General features: G+C 41.4%; 2 protein-coding genes across 4 annotated transcripts in view; both read right to left on the reverse strand.

The window, feature by feature from the left end:
* The window catches only part of BBS12 (Bardet-Biedl syndrome 12), a 74,969-nt gene extending 68,414 nt beyond the window's left edge, over positions 1 to 6,555 (reverse strand). For both annotated transcript variants that reach the window (XM_039722436.1, XM_039722410.1), the window contains exons 1-3: positions 6,476 to 6,555; positions 4,900 to 4,969; positions 2,382 to 2,425 (exon numbers count right to left, since the gene is read on the reverse strand). The gene's annotated coding sequence lies outside the window, so the exon portion shown is untranslated. The remainder of the gene's footprint in view (positions 1 to 2,381; positions 2,426 to 4,899; positions 4,970 to 6,475) is intronic.
* A 6,546-nt stretch (positions 6,556 to 13,101) lies between these two features.
* ADAD1 (adenosine deaminase domain containing 1) lies at positions 13,102 to 21,514 on the reverse strand. 2 transcript variants are annotated; one of them, XM_039722598.1, is made up of 12 exons: positions 21,050 to 21,514; positions 20,543 to 20,740; positions 19,506 to 19,637; positions 18,931 to 19,098; positions 18,350 to 18,412; positions 17,732 to 17,854; positions 17,496 to 17,619; positions 17,121 to 17,291; positions 16,088 to 16,314; positions 15,360 to 15,597; positions 14,838 to 14,970; positions 13,102 to 14,706 (listed from the first exon to the last, which is right to left on the reverse strand). In XM_039722598.1, exons 2-12 carry the CDS (start codon positions 20,727 to 20,729, stop codon positions 14,593 to 14,595), a joined length of 1,680 nt encoding a protein of 559 aa, XP_039578532.1. In that variant the 5' UTR covers positions 20,730 to 20,740; positions 21,050 to 21,514; the 3' UTR covers positions 13,102 to 14,592. The 2 variants fall into 2 exon arrangements, with proteins under 2 accessions (XP_039578532.1, XP_039578524.1); XM_039722590.1 differs by having other exon boundaries at positions 19,506 to 19,661.
* Between the last annotated feature and the right edge of the window lie 77 nt (positions 21,515 to 21,591).

Below are 21,591 nucleotides of genomic sequence, written 5' to 3' on the forward strand. Positions count from 1 at the left end.
ATGTTCTAGATCTGCAGTGTTTCACACCTCTTGCAATTTTGCCACCCAAGAAGTCTCCACCGGTTTGGAATGTAATACTCTGTTACCTAACTGGCTGAGTACTGCAGAAACTTACCCTCCCCATTCCAACACAACCTTGGAAAAACTTGCTTCTACCAAGATCCATGGATTTTCCGGAGCCTTTCATGACGCTCTTTAGGCACCAAAGGGAAGAACCACACACGTTGTCGTGTCTGATTTCTCCACTGAGGCTGCGAGCTGGGCGGGAGGTGACACAGGTGTCACCCCAATCGTCCAGATCAGAGGCGAGCTAGAACACCCAATCTCCTCTGCAGCCCACGCAAGAGCATTTCCTTTCTGAGAAAACCAAGCTGCAGGAGGGAGGGTGACGCACGCACGGGGCTCGCTCGGCTACGGGGTCATGATGTGGCTGGGGCAGATGTGCAGCTCTAGGGGCAGGCCTTTCTAAAATCACCACAGGATTTGAATTATGAAATATGCTCGTACCATACTGCATAAATTTCATCACGTCTCACACATATTACTGAGACCTTGGGCAGGGTGTAACATTTAGCTCTGATCCCTGTACTGATACTCTTGTGCCAAATCAACTGACCATAATTTTTCTGTACATGAAACACTTGTGTTGAGTGTTTTTGAACGAACTAAAGATACTGGACTGCTGTGCCTAATAGGAACAGATGTAAACTCCTTAAAATTGTCATTTTTAGTACTAACAAGGCATTACAGACATGTAAGAAATTCAGCTTGTCTACTACGGTATTTGCATTAGGACCAAAGATGGCTCTCCTCCATCTATGTTAATAAAATTATTTTCATAATGAGTAAAAGTTAAAGAATCAGGAACTTAGCTCTGAATCCCACTGGCACAGAGGACTTTCCTAGCAAAAGATATTTTTTCTCCAGCTTTATGTTCAAATTCACATCTTGCCAGATCACTAGTACAGAAATTTACCTTTGTGATCACAAATAAATTTGCATTTGTTTCATTATTTCTGAGGGGTGTCCCTTAAAACTCTCACTCAAAAAATAAAGCAAATGGCAACTTTGGATTGTTTTTGGTGAAGAAGGGAAAGGGATGCAGTCCCCTCATTTCCAAAGAACAGCAGAGCTTCACAGGGCTCAAGCAAGGGCAACAAACACAATCAAATTTCTTTTCTTTTGTTCAGCAAACTAGTAGGACAATAAAGAAAGGCTAGAAAAGAGACAATTCTTGTGCACAAAGTTCCACCTAATTTTGAGTGTCACGGCACAGGTAGACAGGAAGACTCAACACCTCTTCCAGTACCAGGATCAAAAGGTAAAACCATCAAATAATCCTAAGCAGGACCCAGGATCAAAACATGCAGAGCCACAGTAGGCTGATGTGTAGAACCTGCCCAACATTTGTGCTGTGGGTCCTGAGAGCAGTTCAAGGAAGTACAGGAATATCATACTGGCCTTGGGCATGGCAGTGGGAAAAACAAATCAGTGTGGGCAAGTCCCTGTTGTTCCTCAGTAAATTCCACACAACCAGTCTGAAACAAGCAGGAAAAGTGAGCAATGGCAAAATGGACTCAAGAAAGGGACCTTTGAGAGAAAGAGAACAACGGTCATAACAGTACCTGCACAGAACTGGGAGCCAGCCAGCACTGAGGGGGTACCTGAACACCTTTTGTCCCTATCAAGTGACAAATCTAGGCCATCTGCATAGCATGTACATTATCACAACACTCAGCAAGGCAAGACATGGTTCTGTGTTTGTGGGCTGTTAGCATCCTGTATGGTTATAACCTGACACTGGCCTTTTGACCCAGTAGAGCAATTTCAACTTGCATTTTGTCATACATTTCTTAAATCTAGACCCTGAAAACAGTTTGGCAACAACCTGGCTAGTCAGTGTATGTACCAGCCTCTTTTCCCCTGCAGAACAATAATACTAAAAATCAGAAATCTTTTGCCTTTGGCTTTCGCTTCACTTCTCATTCCAAAATGAAAATAAGCATTGTTCTAATCTGAGCTACTCAGAGTAACTGACAGACCTCAGTTTCTTTCCAGCCACAACAAAGACTTTTTCCTATTAAATTCACCAGGATGCTCTGATTTGATTTCCTCTTTGCAGGACACCTCCATTTGGCTTTCCCTAACAGATTTGTGCCTCATCATCAGTGCATTTGTATTGGTCTCTACAGCTCTGCACCTACAGAGAAGTGTGAACCAAAACTAGCAGAGGTTAACACTTGTATTACTTTGTGGGTATACCAATAACATTGGTACTAAGAGGAAGTTGGTAACTAAAGTTTTGGCAACACTTCACTATAGAGATAGCTTTACAAAGTCCATTTGATTGTAAAAGGAAAACATGAGTAAACAGGACTTACCATCCTTGTAAATATATGCTGGACCTCCTGAAGATAGATTATCCCTAGACAAAAAGAAGCCATTCAAGTTCACCCAGAAATCTTGCAAAAAATAAACTATTTCATCTGTAAACACATCACACCATCTTACCGTGCATTGCATCCTACCTTAATTCTTACCCTTTATTGATCAACCTTCCCAACTTTGCATTCAGCCATAACTCTCACAATAATTCATCTTCTCATTCAGACTTGCAATCAAACCAAATTTTACCAGAAAACAAAAACACTGACTCCAAAGTTCATAACCTTTTAAAAATTACTTCCTGAAAAGTAGCCTACAGTGACAGGAAACAGCAAGGGCTCCTCATACCTTAACTAAATCCAACCTACTGAACAATCACAGACAAGATTTTTAGAAAGATGAAGCTCATGTGTCATGAGGAGAGATTTTAAAGTTACTTTCCCCAAGAACAGGGTCTTTTATAACTTTTTTTTATTTTTAAAGTATTCCCTCTTAATGTTGGTCCTTTCAAACGACAATTATAGCAAACATTGGTTTTGTGAAGAGATTCCCAATTGTCAACTATTTCCAGGTCATTGCAGTCAAGCCTCCAAAACCAAAAGTCTTTCTTTAAAAAAAAATCCCCGCTGTCATCCTTGCAGGAAAAATTCACTCTTACAATTACTCACTTTGGGGTTGGGGTTTTTTGGCACTTTCTCCTGAAACAGTGTCCCTGATCAAGTACAATATTCAACTAGCTAAATCCATTCTTCACTCCTCCATTTAAATACTAATACATTAGGGAATCCACTGCATTTATCTGGAAATTATTGTACTTGTAGCATCTAGCAAAAAGATGAGAAAGACAGAGAAAAGGCTGAAGAAAAAAAGTGCTAAACGTCTCCTTTTGATGGTGTAAACTCAAATGAAAAACAACTGTCACTCAATCCTTTATTCAAGTCTTCAACATGTTTCCATGAGTCTCTCCACTGAGCAGAACAGGAATACTAAAGGTTTATTTTCTACAGGTTATTGCTTAAAATTATGAGATCTGCAAGCAGAAGTCAACCTCCGTTCCCCCAAAATTCTCTGAAACACAGCTAGAAAGTGTTAAATCAACAGACCATGACCAAAAATTGGTTATTGCTTTCATCAGATGTACGAACTCTGCTGTGGTTCCTGTGCCTTTACTGACAGTACTCTTGTACTATAATAGGAGTTTGAAAAAAACCTGCCTATGAACTAAAGTACTAACCAAGACATTCACTTCAGCTGAATTCTGCTTTGTTCTGGGGATGGAGAAAGGAGGCAAGCACCTTGATCAACAAGATGCCAAATGCCTCCCTGAAACGACAGCCTGTCCCCAAAATTCACCAGTCAGCAGGTTTGCAGAGGAAGAAAATGAAAAACAAAACAAACAAACAAAACCAAAAAAACAAACCCAAAAAAAAAAAAACCAACAAAAAACCAAAAAAAAAACCAAAGAGGGAAGTTTTCAGATTAGGAGAAAAGTTAAGTCTAAACTGAGAGGAGTCAGATCCTATGTAAAAACTTTTCCAGACTTTGAAGTTGTACAGATTAGGGGTTTAGTCAGTGTGTGCCATTTACTTTTAGTCACTTTCTAAAAGAGAAAATCAGCCCATCTTTAAATTAGGTACAAGTACTACCAAAAGTATAAACAATCCACTAAAACAAGAATCTTTTCCCTTTCCCAATCCCTGACACACAAATACCATTTCTTTTTAAAATATGTGGTTTACTGCTAATTAATCTTCCTTGAAAATTTAGGCAAGGCTTTTACAGTGTTTCTTAAAGCTTTTCAGTCAGGGTGCATTTTTTTTATATCATTGTTTAGTGTAATTAAATTTGGAGATGAAATGAGATCTAAATCAACTTACCTTTCATAATAGTGCATTAAAACCAAAAAAACCCCACTGTATGATATGGTCATTGGTACCTAGACCCAAGATTTTTTAAAGGCAGGATTTTTCCAGTTCAGCATTTGTAGCACTACTTTATCCTCTGTGACTCCAGGACAATTTAAAAGAGTAACTTCATTTCCTGTTAAAATGCTAGCAACTCTAGTGAAGTAAATCTGGGAGGATTAAATCAATGACTAAAACCCCAAGTAATTCCTTGTCCTGTAATAAATATAAGCACAGACTGAGTATGATAACTGAAATCCAACCAGCACAGCAAAGTTATGTGTTAACATTGACTGAGGGTTTGCTGTTTCTCAGCTCATCAATACCAATTCCAAGCCACCTCTTCCTCTTCCTCACCTGCGACATCCAAGTAGAATGGTCAAAACAAGATCTGTTGCTTTCTCCTGTTGGACCACAAATCCTGCAGCACAATATTAAGCAAAAATGAATCACTCAAACTCCTGTGCACAATTTATTAAATGCTGCATATTAAGATTCCATCCTCCTGCCTGGATGTGCCAGCCTCTTTGTCTTTGAAAAGAATGAGCACATAAAGAACTGTTTCCAATTATATTTAGACTACAGCTAGAATAGTCTACCTTGTACTGACCTGGCTGCAAATTTGCTGAAAAGTTCTGACAGAATGCTCAGGCTTTCTTTTTGTCTAAGATCTCCAAGACCTGAAAAAGAAAACAGTAGGAAGCTGGAGAAAAGTTGACAACCCAGTGCTCAGCAGCTCACCTCATTACAAATTGGTTACTATCAAGAATAAATACAAGATACAAATATAAGGTGCCAGAAAAAGCTTGAAACTGCACAAATATTACAAAATTGCAAGCTCCAATAGCTACTAGGACTTGCTTATGACCATAGACATTAAATGTTTGTACTTATTTCAAAACCAGGAAATTAAGATGTTCTCTAGAGCTGGGATTGCACTGCTAATTAGCACTGAGGTAATGACTAAGGGGAAGAACATACTAATAAAAATAATCATACTAATGGCTGTGTTTAATCCAAGTCCAAGTGTATTCTAACCAACTTCCAGCAGATCCACATCCCCTCTGATGGCGGGATCAGAACATGTAATGTGGGTTTCCATAATGCAATGGCAGGTGAAATAGTTACTAACCCAGTCCTGCACATTCTAAATGCTACAAAACTTCAAACGACAGCAGTGTGCAAACCAGAATTTATTCCACACAGCTTCAGCAGCTGAATTCACTGAGCAGAACCATGTTTCACATAATGTCAGAACCTCCTGGGCAGCAGGGGGAGTATTGGGCTCAGAACTACACGCAAAATGAAGGAAACCATGAATTTTAAACACTTCACATCCCAAAGAAATCAGCCAACAGGCACATGAAGCAGAAAAAGAAAAAAAATTTAACAATACTATCTTTGCCAGAGTTCAGTGTCAAATGACTGCCTACTATCAACTTCAGTGCTGTGATACACACCACAAAATGCAGCGGGTTAGGTATCAGCAATAAAATCTGTAAACACTTTACAGTGGTGCATTTTCATTCTAAGCTGCAGAAAAGTGAAAGTTGCACACAATGAAAAAAGAGTAGTGTTAAGATAAAGAGCAATAGAAGGAATAGCTTCTCATCCCCAAACAAGGGATTCTGATGGATTTTTTACATCAATGTTACAAATTTGATGCTATAAAGACTGAGTTAGGCACCTAAGCTTACCGTGCCTTTGCAAAAGATGACAGGTAAAAACACCACCTTCAGACAGGAAGCCAACTTTCTTCCTGTTGTTTAATCAACAATTACTAAAGTTAGAAGGCTTCTTTCTTCTTCACTAAAGTAATGATTACAAGATACACCTTTAGAACAACATTTTGTATGGCATGAGTATATTCTGTGGCCTATTCTATGGGGGAGTAGGACAGCACAGGGAAAAAGTGTTTCATGCAGGAAGCACAAAGAGAGGCTGCCAAAAGTGAGTGTGGGCTTCTCTTACAGCAGTGAATGTAGGTAAAATCCCTCCTGCTTGATAAAAATTCCAAAGTGTCATCAGGGGAGGAAAAACAAAAGTAATGATTCTTGCCATACAGGTAGAACATATGAAAAAATGTGTAATAAAACCTCTTCTTCGTGACGCCCCCATCTTTTTCCCCCCCAGAAAGAAGAGTATAAATACACTAAACAGCTTAATGACAACTTATCAGCTCTCACCATCCATCTCAACTCTAATATTGGCATCCAGATAACACTGACACGATGTGCAAAGCCCTCATCTTTGGCTGTGTTGCAGCAGTAATTCTCATGACTGCAGCTTATGGAGCACCTCTTAATAAGACTGACAAAGAGGCACGTCTTCAAGCTTCAATAGCTGATTTAGAACTCCTGAAAGACATCAACAATGTAAGTGGTGACTTTCTTCTATCTGAAGATTAATTTGGATTTGGTTTTGCTAAGTAATTTTTTCAGAAAAATTAACTTTCCCCCCTCCTTCTCTACAGGATTTTCTTGACTTTTACACACCGAATGACAGACAGGTAAGTTTGAATTTTAATTCAGTTTTAATTCAATTTAGGGAGTGCAATTTCTTAAAGGAACTTCTGCTTTTGCTTTTTATTCTCAAGCATTAAAAGGCTGACATGCAATATTATCTCATTGCCTCTGTGCATTATTAACACAAAATGAATACTTTGTATTCATCCTGCTTAAAACATGCTTGAATTCACAGGAAAAAAAGTGGTTCATGAAAAATTTAAAGATGGTATAAGATTTACAGGAGGCAATACACAGGAACAATTCTAAGAATGAAACCAGACTTAGAAATAGATTAAAGGAGTATCCACATGAAATCAGCCACATTTTATCTAAAGTAGAGGTAGAGCCAGACTATACCTAGACTTTATCTAAACTAGAGGCAGAGCTGGTTCTGTTTAAGATGTTGTAAGTTTTCTGCATCCCATCAATGATGAAACTCAGTTATGCTCTACTTAATTCTCTTCATGAATACAACTTAACCAAGCCCTTCCGGATACATAAGCTGTACATTATTATGTATAGCACTGAGTTAATACCTGAGACTTATTCCCACAAGAATACCATCATTGTGGCCACCTCTCTGAAACTCAGCACATCAGTGTGCAGAGAGTATTCTGAATACAGCTCTACTGCAGACCGGCTGCTGATTTGTACTACCTTTCATTCAGCAACAAGAGCATGAATTATTTAGTACTGGGAAGTAGTTAAAAGCTTTATACAAGTTATCTGTTAGCTGCTCTGAACCTCTGCTAAGTTTCTAATGCAGAAGACTTCTCACTTGACAACACTTTTGTTTCAGTACAGATTTAAAGTCAGATTCTGCAACCACTTCCTTATCTGTGTCCCTTTTCTCGTGTGCTGGCAGCATTAAGACCTGGCTATCTCAGAGCTCCAAGTCTTAAATGCAAATGTTTGGGGCTATCAGTAAGGTACTGCCAGCGAGCACCTGAAATAGCTTGCAAAAGGGAAGGGGTGTGTAAAGTTATTCACCCTGTTCCAAAGCCAGCTCTGATGCAGACATGAGATAGAGCAACCGAAGTGCATCAACTCAGGATGCCTCTAGGAGAGGCCACCTGTTTGCTAACCCATGATTTTCAGATAGCAACCAGGAGGAAGACTCACTTCAGGAATAAATATTGCAGCTTTGTGTCCCCCAGAGATATTGCAACACTTCAAGTGTCTTGTAAAGGTTACTCATTTTTCAAAAGCTGCAGAATTAAGCCAACATGTAACATCCCCCAATACGACTTTGAGGGCAAAAAAATGAACTGTAATGCACTGCAGAAAACAAACAGCTCAGTTCCTGAGATGAGGGTAAAAAACTCAGGGAACTGAGATTTTGGAAACTGGAACAAGGAAGACAAGTCACAAATATAACAATTTTGCTGATTGTTCTAGGAGTGCAACTACACAACTCTAGCATGCTTCCTGAAAGAACTGAAGGTCTTGAAATATGACGTGGAAGAGAAGTACAAGCGACCTGTAATAAATATCGAGAAGAATCTTGAGGACTTTATGGTAGGCAATCTTTTGCAAGTACTACCAGAAAAAAAAAAAAAGGAAATAGTGTTTCACAATTAGCGAAAAGCCATGCCAGAATCAGCATGTTCATGCATCAAGACCTGTGTTATCAACTCACAAAATACAGGGCTTTGTACAAAAAAATATTCTAAGATTAACTACGTGAAAACATCTATTTGCATGGCAATCTAACAGAGTAAAGTAGATTTGAGCTTGTAGATTTGAGTCATACAAGCCAACATTTAATAAAATATCTTTGCTGAATCATGCAAAGCATCTTATGCTGACAAAAGCATAACAAATACTTACATAGCAATGGCTTTGAAAACTGTGCCAATTTTCTAAAAAGTTTACGACTGGAGGGCCCAGGGATGAATGTAGTACACCTTGACATACTATTAGACTAAAATCCATAGCCTAGATATTCTTGCAGCATTTTAGGAGTACTCCTCAGGCTACAAATATTAAGGGGTTTTTTTTGTTAAAGGAACATCTTTACAGAAGTTGATGTGTCATTGTTAAAACCAGCTAGCAAGGAAGTTACCACCAATCAATAAAATTCTCTGTATTGCAGGGCCCTCATTTCTCAAACCCGACATGCAAGAAGTGTGAAGCCAATGAGAAGAAAAAGTTTCCTGAATTTCACCAAGAAATGACCAGATTCCTGCAATCTATGCAGAAACAAATTTTATAACAATTTTTATTTTTACTGCTACATTATTTATTGAAATATTTAATTCTGAATAATTTATATATTTTGCCATGTGGCATACTGCTAGCTTGTTGTCCATTTTGGGACCACTAACAATTCTTAATGGGAGTGGTAAGAGTCTGTTCTAAGATCACACTTGATCCTTTCTGTAAGCCCTAGGGGCTCAACGTTCTTTGGAAAACTCATTGTCACTTTGTCAACAACCTGAGACAACTATTTATTGAAAAAGCTATTAAAAGTTATTGTGGATTACATTTAATAAATGTCATGGACATATAAAAATCATGTCTAGAGTCTTCTTTGTTATGACACTGTCGTTTTTATGGGTGACTTAATATCTATTTTTTTAAAAACACACACTAAAACCCCCAGTGAAGCATTCAGCAGCATGCAAGTGTGCAGGTACCAGGCTCAAAGCAAGACACCTGCAGATAACCTTTTTAAGCAATATAAAATGCCAGTTTATGCTGGCATACAGCACAAGGTATAGAGCACCAAATTGCTTCCCCTCAGAAAAGAAAACTTCTTTTTTTTTTCCTGAGCTGTACTACTCAGCTACACAAGCTTCCTGCAGGACACATTTTTCTCATTGGTGTAAGCAAAATATATAGTTCTCAAAATTCTTCAGAGACAGGGAAGCATTACGAAAACAGTAACACACTTGAAGTAACAATTGTGCAGGTAACTGAGGTCCCAGAACACTAAAACTGACATGAAACTGAAGATAGAAATCCATGTGAACACACTGCATTGTCAGAAATCCTACCATGGAACCTCAGAAATATCCTTACTCCCAACGCAGTAAGGGAGTGTCCATCCCAACGCAGATGGACACAGCTCTGTGACAAAGAAATCATGTAAGAGGCTTCTTTACTACAGAAGAGCATTTTTAACTACACAAAAGCCCCAAGTCAATACTAGCAAGGCAGGCTATAATTGATGAAAGTGAGCCTACTACAACAGCTATCAGCTATCATCGTTTAGACTTTGATGTGCTTTCCTGGTGGGTGTGGTATGGAGTACTTCACCTTAGACTTAAAACCAGACTAGCAATGGAAAAAACAGCAGTTTCTTTGCATGCTGCAAAGAGAAAATGGGCGTTAATGACAGCTTTCTGCCAAAACTGGGAAAATACTCACAGCACTGCTGTCTGTTTCTCCACTCATCTTCTCTTCTCACGGTGAAGGAGCGCTCTGTTCCCACCCACAAGGACTCAGGAAAGTAAATACTGTCAGTCACCTCAGCCACAAACAGATAAGCCCCACCCTCTCCTCAAATCAGATGACAGTAACAACAAAAATACTTGAATACAGTAGGACTCAGAAGATGAGAAAACAGGCAAGAAACTTCAGCCTAAGAATTCCTTCCACCTTGGCAATCTTTGGAGAAAAATCCTTCTTTTTACATAGATTCCTTCTTACTCTAAAAATTCTTAAATGCAGCATGTAGAAACAGCATCAGCCACAATATATGGCTTTGCAAACCTCTTTCAGTATCAGCTCAGGTATTTGTCTGTGGGCAGTGTTGTGGCAGTGCTGCTCCAGCTCTCAGCAACCAGAGAGAGGGCAAAGTAGCAGTTTTCATTAAACATAATTCTCTTGATAAATAAGGCTTTCTTTATTATTTCCTTAAGCCTAAGAGCCCTCAGCTTTGGCAGCTCAGTTAAACCTACACTGGAGCCAGTCTGTGAAGCTGGACATCCCATGTGGAATAGCCAAGACGTTTCCTAAATCCCTGAACAGTAAACATTAGATAAAGGCAGGAACAGTCAAACAGCTCAGAAAGCAGGAAAGGATGGTAAACAGATACTCACCCATGCATTCATAAGGAAAGGCAGAAGCTGGAGCTCATTAGCAATTTCACAAACACAAGCAGTGTGAAACTACGTACACTTTTTACTGTATTTGGTCTGCACAAACTGGAGTTGGGCTATTCTGAGACACCTGCAGGTTCACAGACACAGAAAGAGGAGGCTTTGCTTGTCCTGGCTCTAGTTTTGGGGATAACATTACACTTGCACAGTAGCCATGATCTGATGTAGAATTTCAAACCATGCTCAGGCTGCCTTGCTCCGCTCAAAGCACCTCCAGCAAGAAGTTCAAGATACTTTTTCAAATACTTGTATAAAGACTGCTGACACAAAGAGCTAGCTGAGGTGTGAGAAAGGTGCTTGTGCTACACATGGTTATGTCTGTCAAATCTACATCTAATTATAGGAAGGCTCACATTCTTAAACAGCATCTGCAGGACCAGCTTCTGTATTTGCCCAAACTTTAAAAGATGTCTTTAGAGAACAAGGGTGTTGTTAAAAGCATCTGAAAATGCATAACAAGGTGAACTTTACTAGACATACCTTCCCTCACTATGCTGTAAAAAAGCCACAGAACCCATAAGAAGAGTTATCAAAATTGATTTCCTGAGCTGCCTTCTCCCAATTCATTGCACAGCTCTAGTACCAAATTAAGAGGCTTGACATGTGACACAACAGGGGTGTGCGCATATGTGGCACGTGACATTTATGTGACATGCATGTGGATGTCCGAAGTCTGAGATGTGGTGTGACATGATACAATGCATGACATTATACAGTGGATTAGCCCTGCCTCAAGCAGAGGCAAAACCAGCTGTGGCATTGTTTTTGCCCCCAAACCCAGGGGCACATGACCAGTAATGCAGAGAGATGGGGAAACGCAATTTGTACCTGAAGGCAATTTGATTTCTGGGTGAGAAGAGTCTGTAATGTTGAACTGTGTAATATTGTATGTATTACATGTACATCTAGGATAGACAACCCACAGTGATGGACCAAATTAACTCAACTGACATCTTGGAGGGAGAGCCATTGGCTATGGAAATGAGACCTGTGTTCCTACATAAGGACGAAAAATGTTCTGGTTCCATCCAGGAAAGGGCACAGCCAAGACACAGAGGTCACTGTATCGCCACACATCATTACCAGGGTTGGAGGAAAGGGATCCTCTTCCAGGGAGGATTCCCTCCTGGTTCAACAAATGGTGGAAGGAGCTGTCAACTATTGTTTATTATTGGGGTTTTTCCCCCCCCATGTGAACCATCACTGTTTCCAGTACATTGTTCTTATCCCAACTCCATGGCCTTTGCCTTTCAGCCCCAAATTTTCTACTCCACCCCACAGCAGAGGGAAGGTGAAGGGAGCAGCAGAGAAGTAGAGAGAGCAGCATGTGGTTTGGAGAGTCTCAGTGGGGGCACACAGCTGGGACGTACTATTCCTGAAGGTCACGGTGTGCAACTCCAGCTGTGTGAGCCAGGTAGAGCTTCATGAGTTGGAAAGCACACCCCCACAGAGCACCCCATTCCATACCCATGTGTACATCCATTCCTCCCCCGTGAGCTCAGTTCTTCTCAAGCAGGGAAGGGAGAGGCTGAGCTCCGCCACAGACCGCTGCTGCTGGTACTCACCTGCCTGTCTGCTCTGTGCCACATCTGTGTGATGCACACCTGCTCTGTGTGCAAGGAATACAGCTGTTGGGAATACAGCTTCACCCTCAGCACTGGAACTGCAGCACTCTTGCCTCTCTCAAGCTTGTAGGGTCATACATGTTGGAATCACTGAAGTAGCCGAGGAAAAACCTGGATGCAACGTCTCCATGCTTCCATTTACTAGCTTAGTGCATGCTGCATATGCTACTACTTAATCAAAGAAGAATCCAGATAAAAGAACTGGACCTACACTGGTGCCATCAAGTTACTGCTCAAAGACACAGTGATCAAGTCCAGCTAAACACATCCTTTTCACTAATAAACATGTCTCTTCCTAAGGAAGCACCTAAGCTCTATGGAAATTTCAGTTTGCTGTTCAATTAACAAAAAGCACACAATAAAAGCTTGTACTAAGTATGTACTTGAGCATATTTCAAGTTTCTGAGTCAACAACAGGAAACACCTTGGTGCCAGTATTTCAGCACAAGACTAAGGCCATCCAAAAAATAATCCAGGAGTGTTCAGAATGCGAACATGTGTGGTATGCCATGTGTATGTCAAATTTGACACGTATATAACTTCCCACCATCTGTATGTATGAAGATACAGCTAATGCATTGTCAAGGACATTTATTGAACTTTTTAACACCCCTCAAAAAGGCAACACAGTGTTCTAGCCCACAATATTATGGCCATTCCCAAGCATTCTTAGAAAACATTACAAGGAACAAGCAGTCTGTGGAACATGTGCCACAATTAACCAAAAACCATCACACAATCCCAAAAACTTAAGGGACAGTAACAGAAAACAAGAGAGCACAAAAAAAGTCGAAGGACTAAGCATTAACAAGTCAACAAGTTTCAACAACTTGTAAATCACCATAAGATCACCCCCACACAAGATTCTACATATTAGCTGGAAGAACAGATTAAGGAAAAAAACAAACACCAGGAGGAGAAAGTTCTTTGAAGAATCCTCTAACACTAAGAAGGTGAAACATGACTACAGCACTACCCTCACTATCCCTGATGTATGAGAACACTGTGTAACTCCCCACTTGCATGATTTACAGGAACCACAAACATAATCCAGGTGTAGTGTCTAGCTCAAACACACCACTGTTCACAAGACCACACCAACTCCAAACATGGCACTTCATAACACCTTCCCAATGCTACCATGTTCTTCTTACCAGGACTTAAAATTAAGTAAATTCCCTTGGGACAGGCACTATTTTCCAGGTTACTGTGTACACAGATGATTCCACTAGGACTTGTCAGTGCAGCGATGAAGTCATCTTCAGTGCAGGAGTCCAACTCATCCACAAGCATTAACACTGATGGGGTTTGAGGCAAACCACAGAAGCTGAAGAAACCTGGTTTCTGGAGACTTCTGTACTACATTGCATTATTTTCTGAATTACAGCTTTAACACCTGCATAGTGCTTTAAAGGTACTACCAGAACCAGTAATTGTCATAAAAAAGTTGAATAGCAGCTGGTCATTCCAGGTTTCACATTTGGAAATACAAAAATTATTATTTAACTCTTCCAGCACAAACAACATAAATAATAAGCCACTTGGCAGATTCACACTAAACAAAACTCTCAGCAAAGGAGGAATTCCTAAAATTACAGCACAGACTGTCCATTTCTTTCTTCTCCCTGAAAGACGCTCAGGATAGTATATGGTTTTTTAAAGAAATCCAGCTTTTACTGATTTTTTCTTTTCTAAAGTTATGAGAAAGGGAGGAAAAAGAAGAAGTCAATATATAGAAATCCTGAAACCATCAGGAAAAACACATGTTAATTCCACAGGGTGGGGATTTGTAGGAGTCAGGGCCAGTGAGCTGAAATGAGGGGGCACTGGGGGGGGCAAAGCAGAACAAAGCTGTTGGACACTCCCAAGTATGAGAAAACATAAATTTTTGGGAAAAGATTGAACTACTACAGGTGGTTTAAAAACTGCATTTAAACTGACAAGAAGCAATTCTGGAATTGTTTTCTTCCTGTAACTACAAACTTAAAAGTTGCACATTCACTACTCAGAACTCTATTTACTGAAACAGATCATTCAAACTGACTTGACATTTAATGCACCTCCATCAATCACTGAACTGTTCAATATGCGAAGACTTCACAATCCAGGATCCGTAACTGTGTTGCTCCAAGTAGCTCTGCAGCAAGCTTTTAGCTTCTTGGTACAACTGAGATTTAACCTAAAAGACGAGAAAAGAAAAAACCTTGAAAAATCTCCGGATTTACGGTTACAGAGATCTGAGTTCCTTACCACCAGCATGTTACAAGCACAAACGCTGCCCAAATGACACCTCTCCCTGTGTCAGCTCACCTTTGCCTCGTGGTATGTTGCAAACTGGAGCAGGTCAGCCCGTCCCGCTTCCCTGGCGAGCATCCTGAAGCGGCTGAACATGGCGGCCTTGCACAGGCGGCTGGCCAGGCAGGTGCCGCTGCGGAACGGGGAGCTGCGGGCAGAGCAGGGAAACGGGGATGGAACTCGGGAACAAACTCACTACACGGAGATGCTCTGGTGCTTCCAGGGATTCTCCCCTCCCTCCTAACACTTTGTGAATGTCATCATGCTGGAATCCACCTCAACTGGAATCCTAATTTGTTTTATGCATTGTGAAAGCTAAAATATTTTCACTACTACAGGCAATCTCCACCGGGACAACTGTTTTGTTTGGTTATCTTGGTATCTCACTGTGAACTTCCAAGAGCTCTAAAACTTCACCTAAGCACAGGATGCTTTCAGCTAACACAGCAGAGAATTTCTCTCATAGCTTAAAAACTGAATACTCAAGTAAACCAGCACAAACCCATTATATCCAACAAAATGAAGGTAAATGCTGACCTTTCAGTGGTTTTCCCACTTAATCCATCCACGACCTCCAGAGATGTATCTGACAATGTCCAATTCAAACTAAGCGACCACTGGTTCAAATCTGTTTGGATTGGCAATGCAGCTTTCACCAAGTAAATATGAGATCTATTGACCAGGTAATGCACAGGAAGCTTTGAAATAAGTTCATCATCCAGACGCTGCTTTATGGTTATGTCCAGTCCTTTTGTATCCTTACAACTTCCATTTCCTAGTAAACAGGACAGGATCAGTCACAAGCACACCAAACTAAATAGTTAAAAATGCAGATATTTCTGCATTCCTAATCTATTGTAGGCATTTTTTCACATAAAATTCATGTTTGTAAAGATCAGTTCCAATATTCAATTCAAAGAACAAAAATGTTTTCCCACTTTCTTCTCCAGAAGCACCATTATTTTCACTGGATGTTTTCTCTTTCTGAACCACTGTTTTTCACCAACTCTTTATGCTCCCTGCTAAAACAGAATTTCAACCTTTCAGACTAGAAAATCTGTTGAGGAGTTTGCCCACATGACCGCACATCCAACAGCATTTCTGACTGCCTACAAAATAAATACACTTTGGTCCACTGCATCTCAATGAACAATTCTGTAATTCTTCAGAGAATTTTTGGTTTAGTTCATGCTTTATAAAACGCAATCAAATTGGAATACAGAAACACACAACCTCCCCCCACCTGGAATTTGCACTGAACATACCCACGAGAATGTTGCTGATGTACACAGGCTCAATGAAGTGGCTCAGCAAGGCTCCCTGAAGACCAACCACCTCCCACTTGGTCAGTTTGTCACCAGCTGACATGCTGCTCACTCTGACAGTCTTGGGGGGACAGCAAACAGCCAGGTAAATCCTGCCTTCTAGAGCAACGTGCAGACTCAGTTCTTCGCTGGCTTCGTAAGCGGATATAGACTGAGGACCAAGATGCCTACGGGAGGGCAGGAGAATGGATTTCAGTGAGAAAGACACTGCTTACTGCAATCTCTGATCAGAGTACTAAGGCTGTTTCTGAGGAAAAAATTGTCAGTAGATCTAGGCCTTGTATTATCTTCAATGTCTGTAATTCTTAAAAACACCAGATTGAGCTGATTGAGTCCCTAGAATACTGAAATCAGTATTTGAACAGGAAATAGCCACTCAATCTAATCTCAGCCGCCAGTCTAATTTTAATGCACACATGAAAAAAAAAAATCAGCTGCGAACAGGCAGTCACTTTTTGTCTACTCACACTCCAACAGAAGTTACTTGTGAAAAAACAGCTCTAAGGTTCTTAAAATCTCCTTTAAAACGTAACTCACACTGTAATTCAAAATACTTAAATAAGAAGATACAACCCTAAGGGAGACAAACCAGGGACTGTTCTGAAGCAAAACAGTTTTTTCCCTTAGTTATAAAGAGGTAAGACATCAAAGCAGCACCTCTTGCTCCAATTCAAGGCTTTTTGTACTCCATTCTTGTAGTGCATATGATGGCATTAAATCATTACGTCCACCTGCTCAGTGGTTAAAGTAATGATTTAATGGTATTGGAATAGTATCTTGAGAGAGGGGTTAACAGGTTATTGTCTGTAACAAACAAAGCCAATAAACTTCTATAACCCATGCAGAAATGAAAATTGTATCATCATATTGATCTGTATTGCATATTTATCACAACTACCCTGGACATTAATGTTCCCAAAACAAGATAAAAATTCATCTTCCACTATATCTCAGGAAATGCCACAGTACTTACACCTCAGATTTTAACTGAGCAGTTCCTTTTGGAAGCTGGTTCATGTACAGAGAGAGAGTTATATTTTGCTTTAAGGTGAGCAGCTTTGAGCCTGGGGCTGTGCAGAATATGGATCTCTCTGCCTTGGCTGGATTTTTGTTATAGAACAGCAAAAGATGCCTGTACAAGTATCTAAAAGTAAAATAAATAATATATTTTACATGAAATACTTTATTTTTCATAAATTATATATTTTATTATGTATTTGTAGATAATCTAGATACATATTTATATTATTATTATTCACTATTTGTTTATATAACTACAGAATTCAAGTGCAGGAGTGAAACTGACACAAACTGGCAGCAAGGGAAGGATTTGCAGAGACATTCCCACCTGAGCAGGGAACGCCTGGCAGTGACAATGGCATGGCTGTCATGCAAGAGCCTCCCACAGGACTCCAAGCGCCGGCTGTAGTTGCATTCTCCTGTCCCCAGAGCCACCACTTCCTGCTGCCCACCTGAAACCAGAGACGGTGCTGGGTTCACCTGGGCTGGCTGCCCACCAAGCTCTCCGTGCTCTGTGGGAGCAGGTTTCCCACTCCCCAAAGCTCACAATCAAACCAGACTTGCCCTTTTCAATGATGAAGGCAGCCAGGGAGCTGCCACAGCTTTGGTACTCAGGGTGTTGGGTAGTCAGGCGGTTAAACACTTCCTCAAGCATTTGTGAGAGTTTTTGATAGATATGTTCTCCTCCTAAATGAAACAATAGAATCCATCAAGATGCAAATTTGCAGGTAGCAGAAAAAGCAGACGTGAGCAACTTGTGAAATTATAACCCTCAACACACGGTATAAGCACAACCACACGTACTTTTGGGATTCTGAAGAGCCTCAGGATTAAAAACAGCTCAAGAACACCCAAACACTTTTGTCATCCATTACAGTAACAACAGATACAGCCCAAGTTTGATCACCTACTGCACTCCAGCTCAAGTAAGGACAGAGATTTCTATTTCTACACCTGGCCTGGGGACAGAAATTCAAGCCACTTACTGAACTCAAGCAATTTACTGAAGGTATGTCCTTTTTTAGAACCCACCTAGTAATACTAGTTCTTACAGCCTTCAAATATGTTTAAAACAATACTAACAACACAGAGATCACTAAATGTATTAAAAGGTGAAAAATTTTTAAAAGAAACTATTTGAGCAATTTGAATCACCAGAGAAAAAGCAAGACTATTCCTTACCAGTCCTTGAAACACAAGCAGAGTTTCCTGGAGGTCGGGGCTCAGCAGGAACACAGGGAAAAGCTAAGAATTGAAGAACATTTTCAAGTGGGATGGACATGCCTAATTTCTAAACATAAATCTCACACTATTTGCAGCAAATCAAACTTTCTAATTCTGAATGAACTTCTGATTCTGAAGTCCTTGTAATATTAGAATGATTCAGACAGAAAACTCAAAAGAAGATAAAATATTATGGCAACTGAACTCTGCTGAAAGCAGTATCTCAGTGGGGAACCCTTTTAATCACAAAACTTCAAACCCACTTGAGATGTACTTCGTGTTGCTGCATGTAGTGAGAAGCAAATCAAGTGCAACAGCAATGACTTAATTCCTTCAGTATTCCTGGCATCAGCTGATGCAACTCTTAATACACAAATGACAAAAATGAAGAACAGTTTCAGAACTAAACTACAGATTTGCCCCAAGGATCCAAAAAAACCTGACAGAGGCCAATACTGCAGCATTTAATAAAACCACAGATGTTTTGCACAGGACGCCAAGCATTTCAAGTTCTAACTAGGTGTTGCTACAGTATTTACCTGAATCTTCAAAAGACTTTGCCCCTGTGTTCTCCAGGTTAAGCAGCTCAGCAAGAGCCAGTTTAGCTGCATTTAATTTAGATTCCTTCTTGTTCTTTCCCAGCCCAGTCTTGTAGCAAACACCATTTATCACAGCACAAAAGGCAAAATAAGGCCTTATGACATCGCCTTTAAGGGAGAAGAAAAAAGCAAACGCAATCAGTGAAATGATTTTAAGGCACTTCATCCCTAGCTTTATGTCCTTATATTAATTCCCAGAACAAATACAAGACAAAAAGACAGTTTTGGCAAAGTTTTTTACTCATCCCTAACCTCTCCAAAAATTTTGGCAGCTTTCACTTCACGCACTCTTCACAAAAGCTCTGGTAACACCAATTAATTAAAGCCAATCAACCTGATGGATTTCTGCAGCACCCCACAACGAGAACCAGCTGTGGAGGCAACGCAAGGGCAGCCAAACCCCAGGCTATGGGGGGCCGTGCAATCAACAGTAACAAGGTTCAGCTTTATCAAATCAACTCAGGTACTCTCAAGGATAAGCAAACACCACTTTATTTGGCAGCAGAAGTGTTTACCTGCCACGCTCGTTTCTTTCAATTCAAGCTGCAGCTGGTGTGTTTTGGCAAAGAGGTGCAAGGCAGATACTGAGTTTATTACTCCCTGTTTGTATCTTTCAATCAAATCCAGGTCTCTCTGTGAGGGAAAGACTGAAAATGTGGTGGTGTCAGCTCCTTTAAAAAGAAAAGGTCCTTAAACAAAATTAAGGCGAGAACAGAAAACAACCTCTGAAAATCTGCTTACAATAAATGCTTTTCAGATGCTTCTTAAAAAAGCAACCCACAATTTGCTGTAGAGCGTTACTGCTTTGTACTGAACCCTAGATTAGCAACAACAGCAATTCCAAAGCAGTGCGTGCATCCTCTTTTACAAGCATCAAACCTTTTACTGTAGTAAATCCCGTAATCCCTGAATATATACAGAGAGATACACTACAAAAAAAAACCCCATTATATATATCCCCCCCCTCTTGTAAATAAACAATCAAATCCAAGTTGCTGATGACAGACACCAAACGGTGGACTCTGTGTTTTTTCCACACAAAGCTGAGCAGCAGTGGGACTCCTTGTTGCAAGACACTATAGAAGTTTCAGCAACCACTGGATAGATGAAATTAGCAACTTCAGGGGCGTGATACACCCAAGCACAACCACTTCCCAATCAACAAGTGTAAGACATCCTCATTTTTAAGTGTCTTTACAGGTGCCTTTACTGCAACACAACTACTCAAAGCAATTCAAAATACATCCTGGGACATCTCAAACACTTCACAAGGTTATTTATGAAAATTCATGCAGCAGAACATCATCTATACTTTGTCATTCGACAGTGCTTTTTAACTTGAACTTTATAAGTAAGTAATGCTGCAGACTACACAGGCCACTCCACAACAAATGGCTAAAAAAACTTCCAGCACAAAAAGACCTTAGAAGAGGAGGGACAAGTTTAAGGAGATGCCGAAGAAGTCATGTAAGAAAATACAGCTATAAGAAAAAGCAAAGTTACTTTCAATAGCATTAACAGCCAATCCTGGTGTATAAACTGCAAACTATACCTGGATTTTTCACCACCCCTGGTTCAATGCACGTCACACAAGGTGGAGGATTCAGCCTTGCAGTCACAGCCTCGGAGAGATCCTTTGAAATTGGCTGTCTGAAAACCTCGGGGGGCAAAATCTTCTCAGGCGCGGGGTCGAAGGCGAACATTGCCGCACCCTCAAAACAGCCATTGCTGCTCGCCATTTCCGACCGACCTAAGGAAACTCAACTCACTAACGCTGCCAGTAGTAAAAACACCCTGCAGAAGCCCCATCAGTCTCCTGGTCAAGCTATTCCACAGGAACACCAGGAGCAACTCGCCCAGGGCTGGGGTGGAACCAGCCCCGGTGTCCTTCCCCATACGGCGGCCACTCTCCCTCACCCCTAACGCGGCTCTGCCCCTCGAAGGACACACCAACTCCTCAAGCCAACTCTCCTGAGGGACTGAGGCGAACTAAAGCAGCAACGCTGATCCCGCTGAAGCTTCCAGGACAGGCCGTCACTGGAGCTGAAGCGTTTCGTACCTGCACCTGCTGCCCGGGTCCTGCTGTGGGGGGTTCCCCAGCGCTAACACCCCGCGGGCAGGCGGAGCACCCCTGAGGGCGCCCGGAGGCGATGGCCGCCAAGAGCCGAGCAGCCCTCCCGCCTCAGCCCGCCGGGGCTCCGGAGCGGGGGCGGCCCCTCACGGCCCTTCCCGCCCTTTGGTGAGGGGCGCGGCCGAGGCGCGAGGGCGCAGCTGTGCCTGAGGGAGGAGCTGAGGGAGCGAGGCCGCCGCTGAGTTTTGCCCCTGCGCCAGCGATTCGGCTTCAGCAGCGCTTCCCGGCCCCCTGCTCGCCTTCTCGGGCCGCTCCCACCGGGCAAGGGCGGCACACGAAGCCGCCGCAGCCGTCAGGGACCGGGAGCAGCGCCTTCTCCGATCCCAGCGAAAGCGCCGCGTCCCCGCTTCTCTGTCGGGGCGCGCTTCCCGCCTTCCGGCTGCTTCCCAAAATCCTGGTGCCCGGCCTCTGGGCTTTACCTCACTTAAATCACAGTCTGTAAAGATACGCTGAAAACACTCTTCTTGTTG

The sequence above is a fragment of the Passer montanus genome, unplaced genomic scaffold (genome assembly GCF_014805655.1).
Source record: "Passer montanus isolate IOZ18808 unplaced genomic scaffold, ASM1480565v1 scaffold108, whole genome shotgun sequence".
Taxonomy (NCBI): Eukaryota; Metazoa; Chordata; class Aves; order Passeriformes; family Passeridae; genus Passer; species Passer montanus.

Bases quoted from the DNA above. Each gene is read 5' to 3' on its own strand.
- ADAD1 (XM_039722590.1), bottom strand. From the start codon at position 20,729: ATGGCGAGCAGCAATGGCTGTTTTGAGGGTGCGGCAATGTTCGCCTTC. The intron at 19,099-19,505 runs GTAAACACTTCT...TCTCCCTTAAAG, and splicing joins GAAAGAAACGAGCGTGGCAG to GCGATGTCATAAGGCCTTAT. The intron at 15,598-16,087 runs GTATGTTCAGTG...CCTGTTTACTAG, and splicing joins CATCAGCAACATTCTCGTGG to GAAATGGAAGTTGTAAGGAT.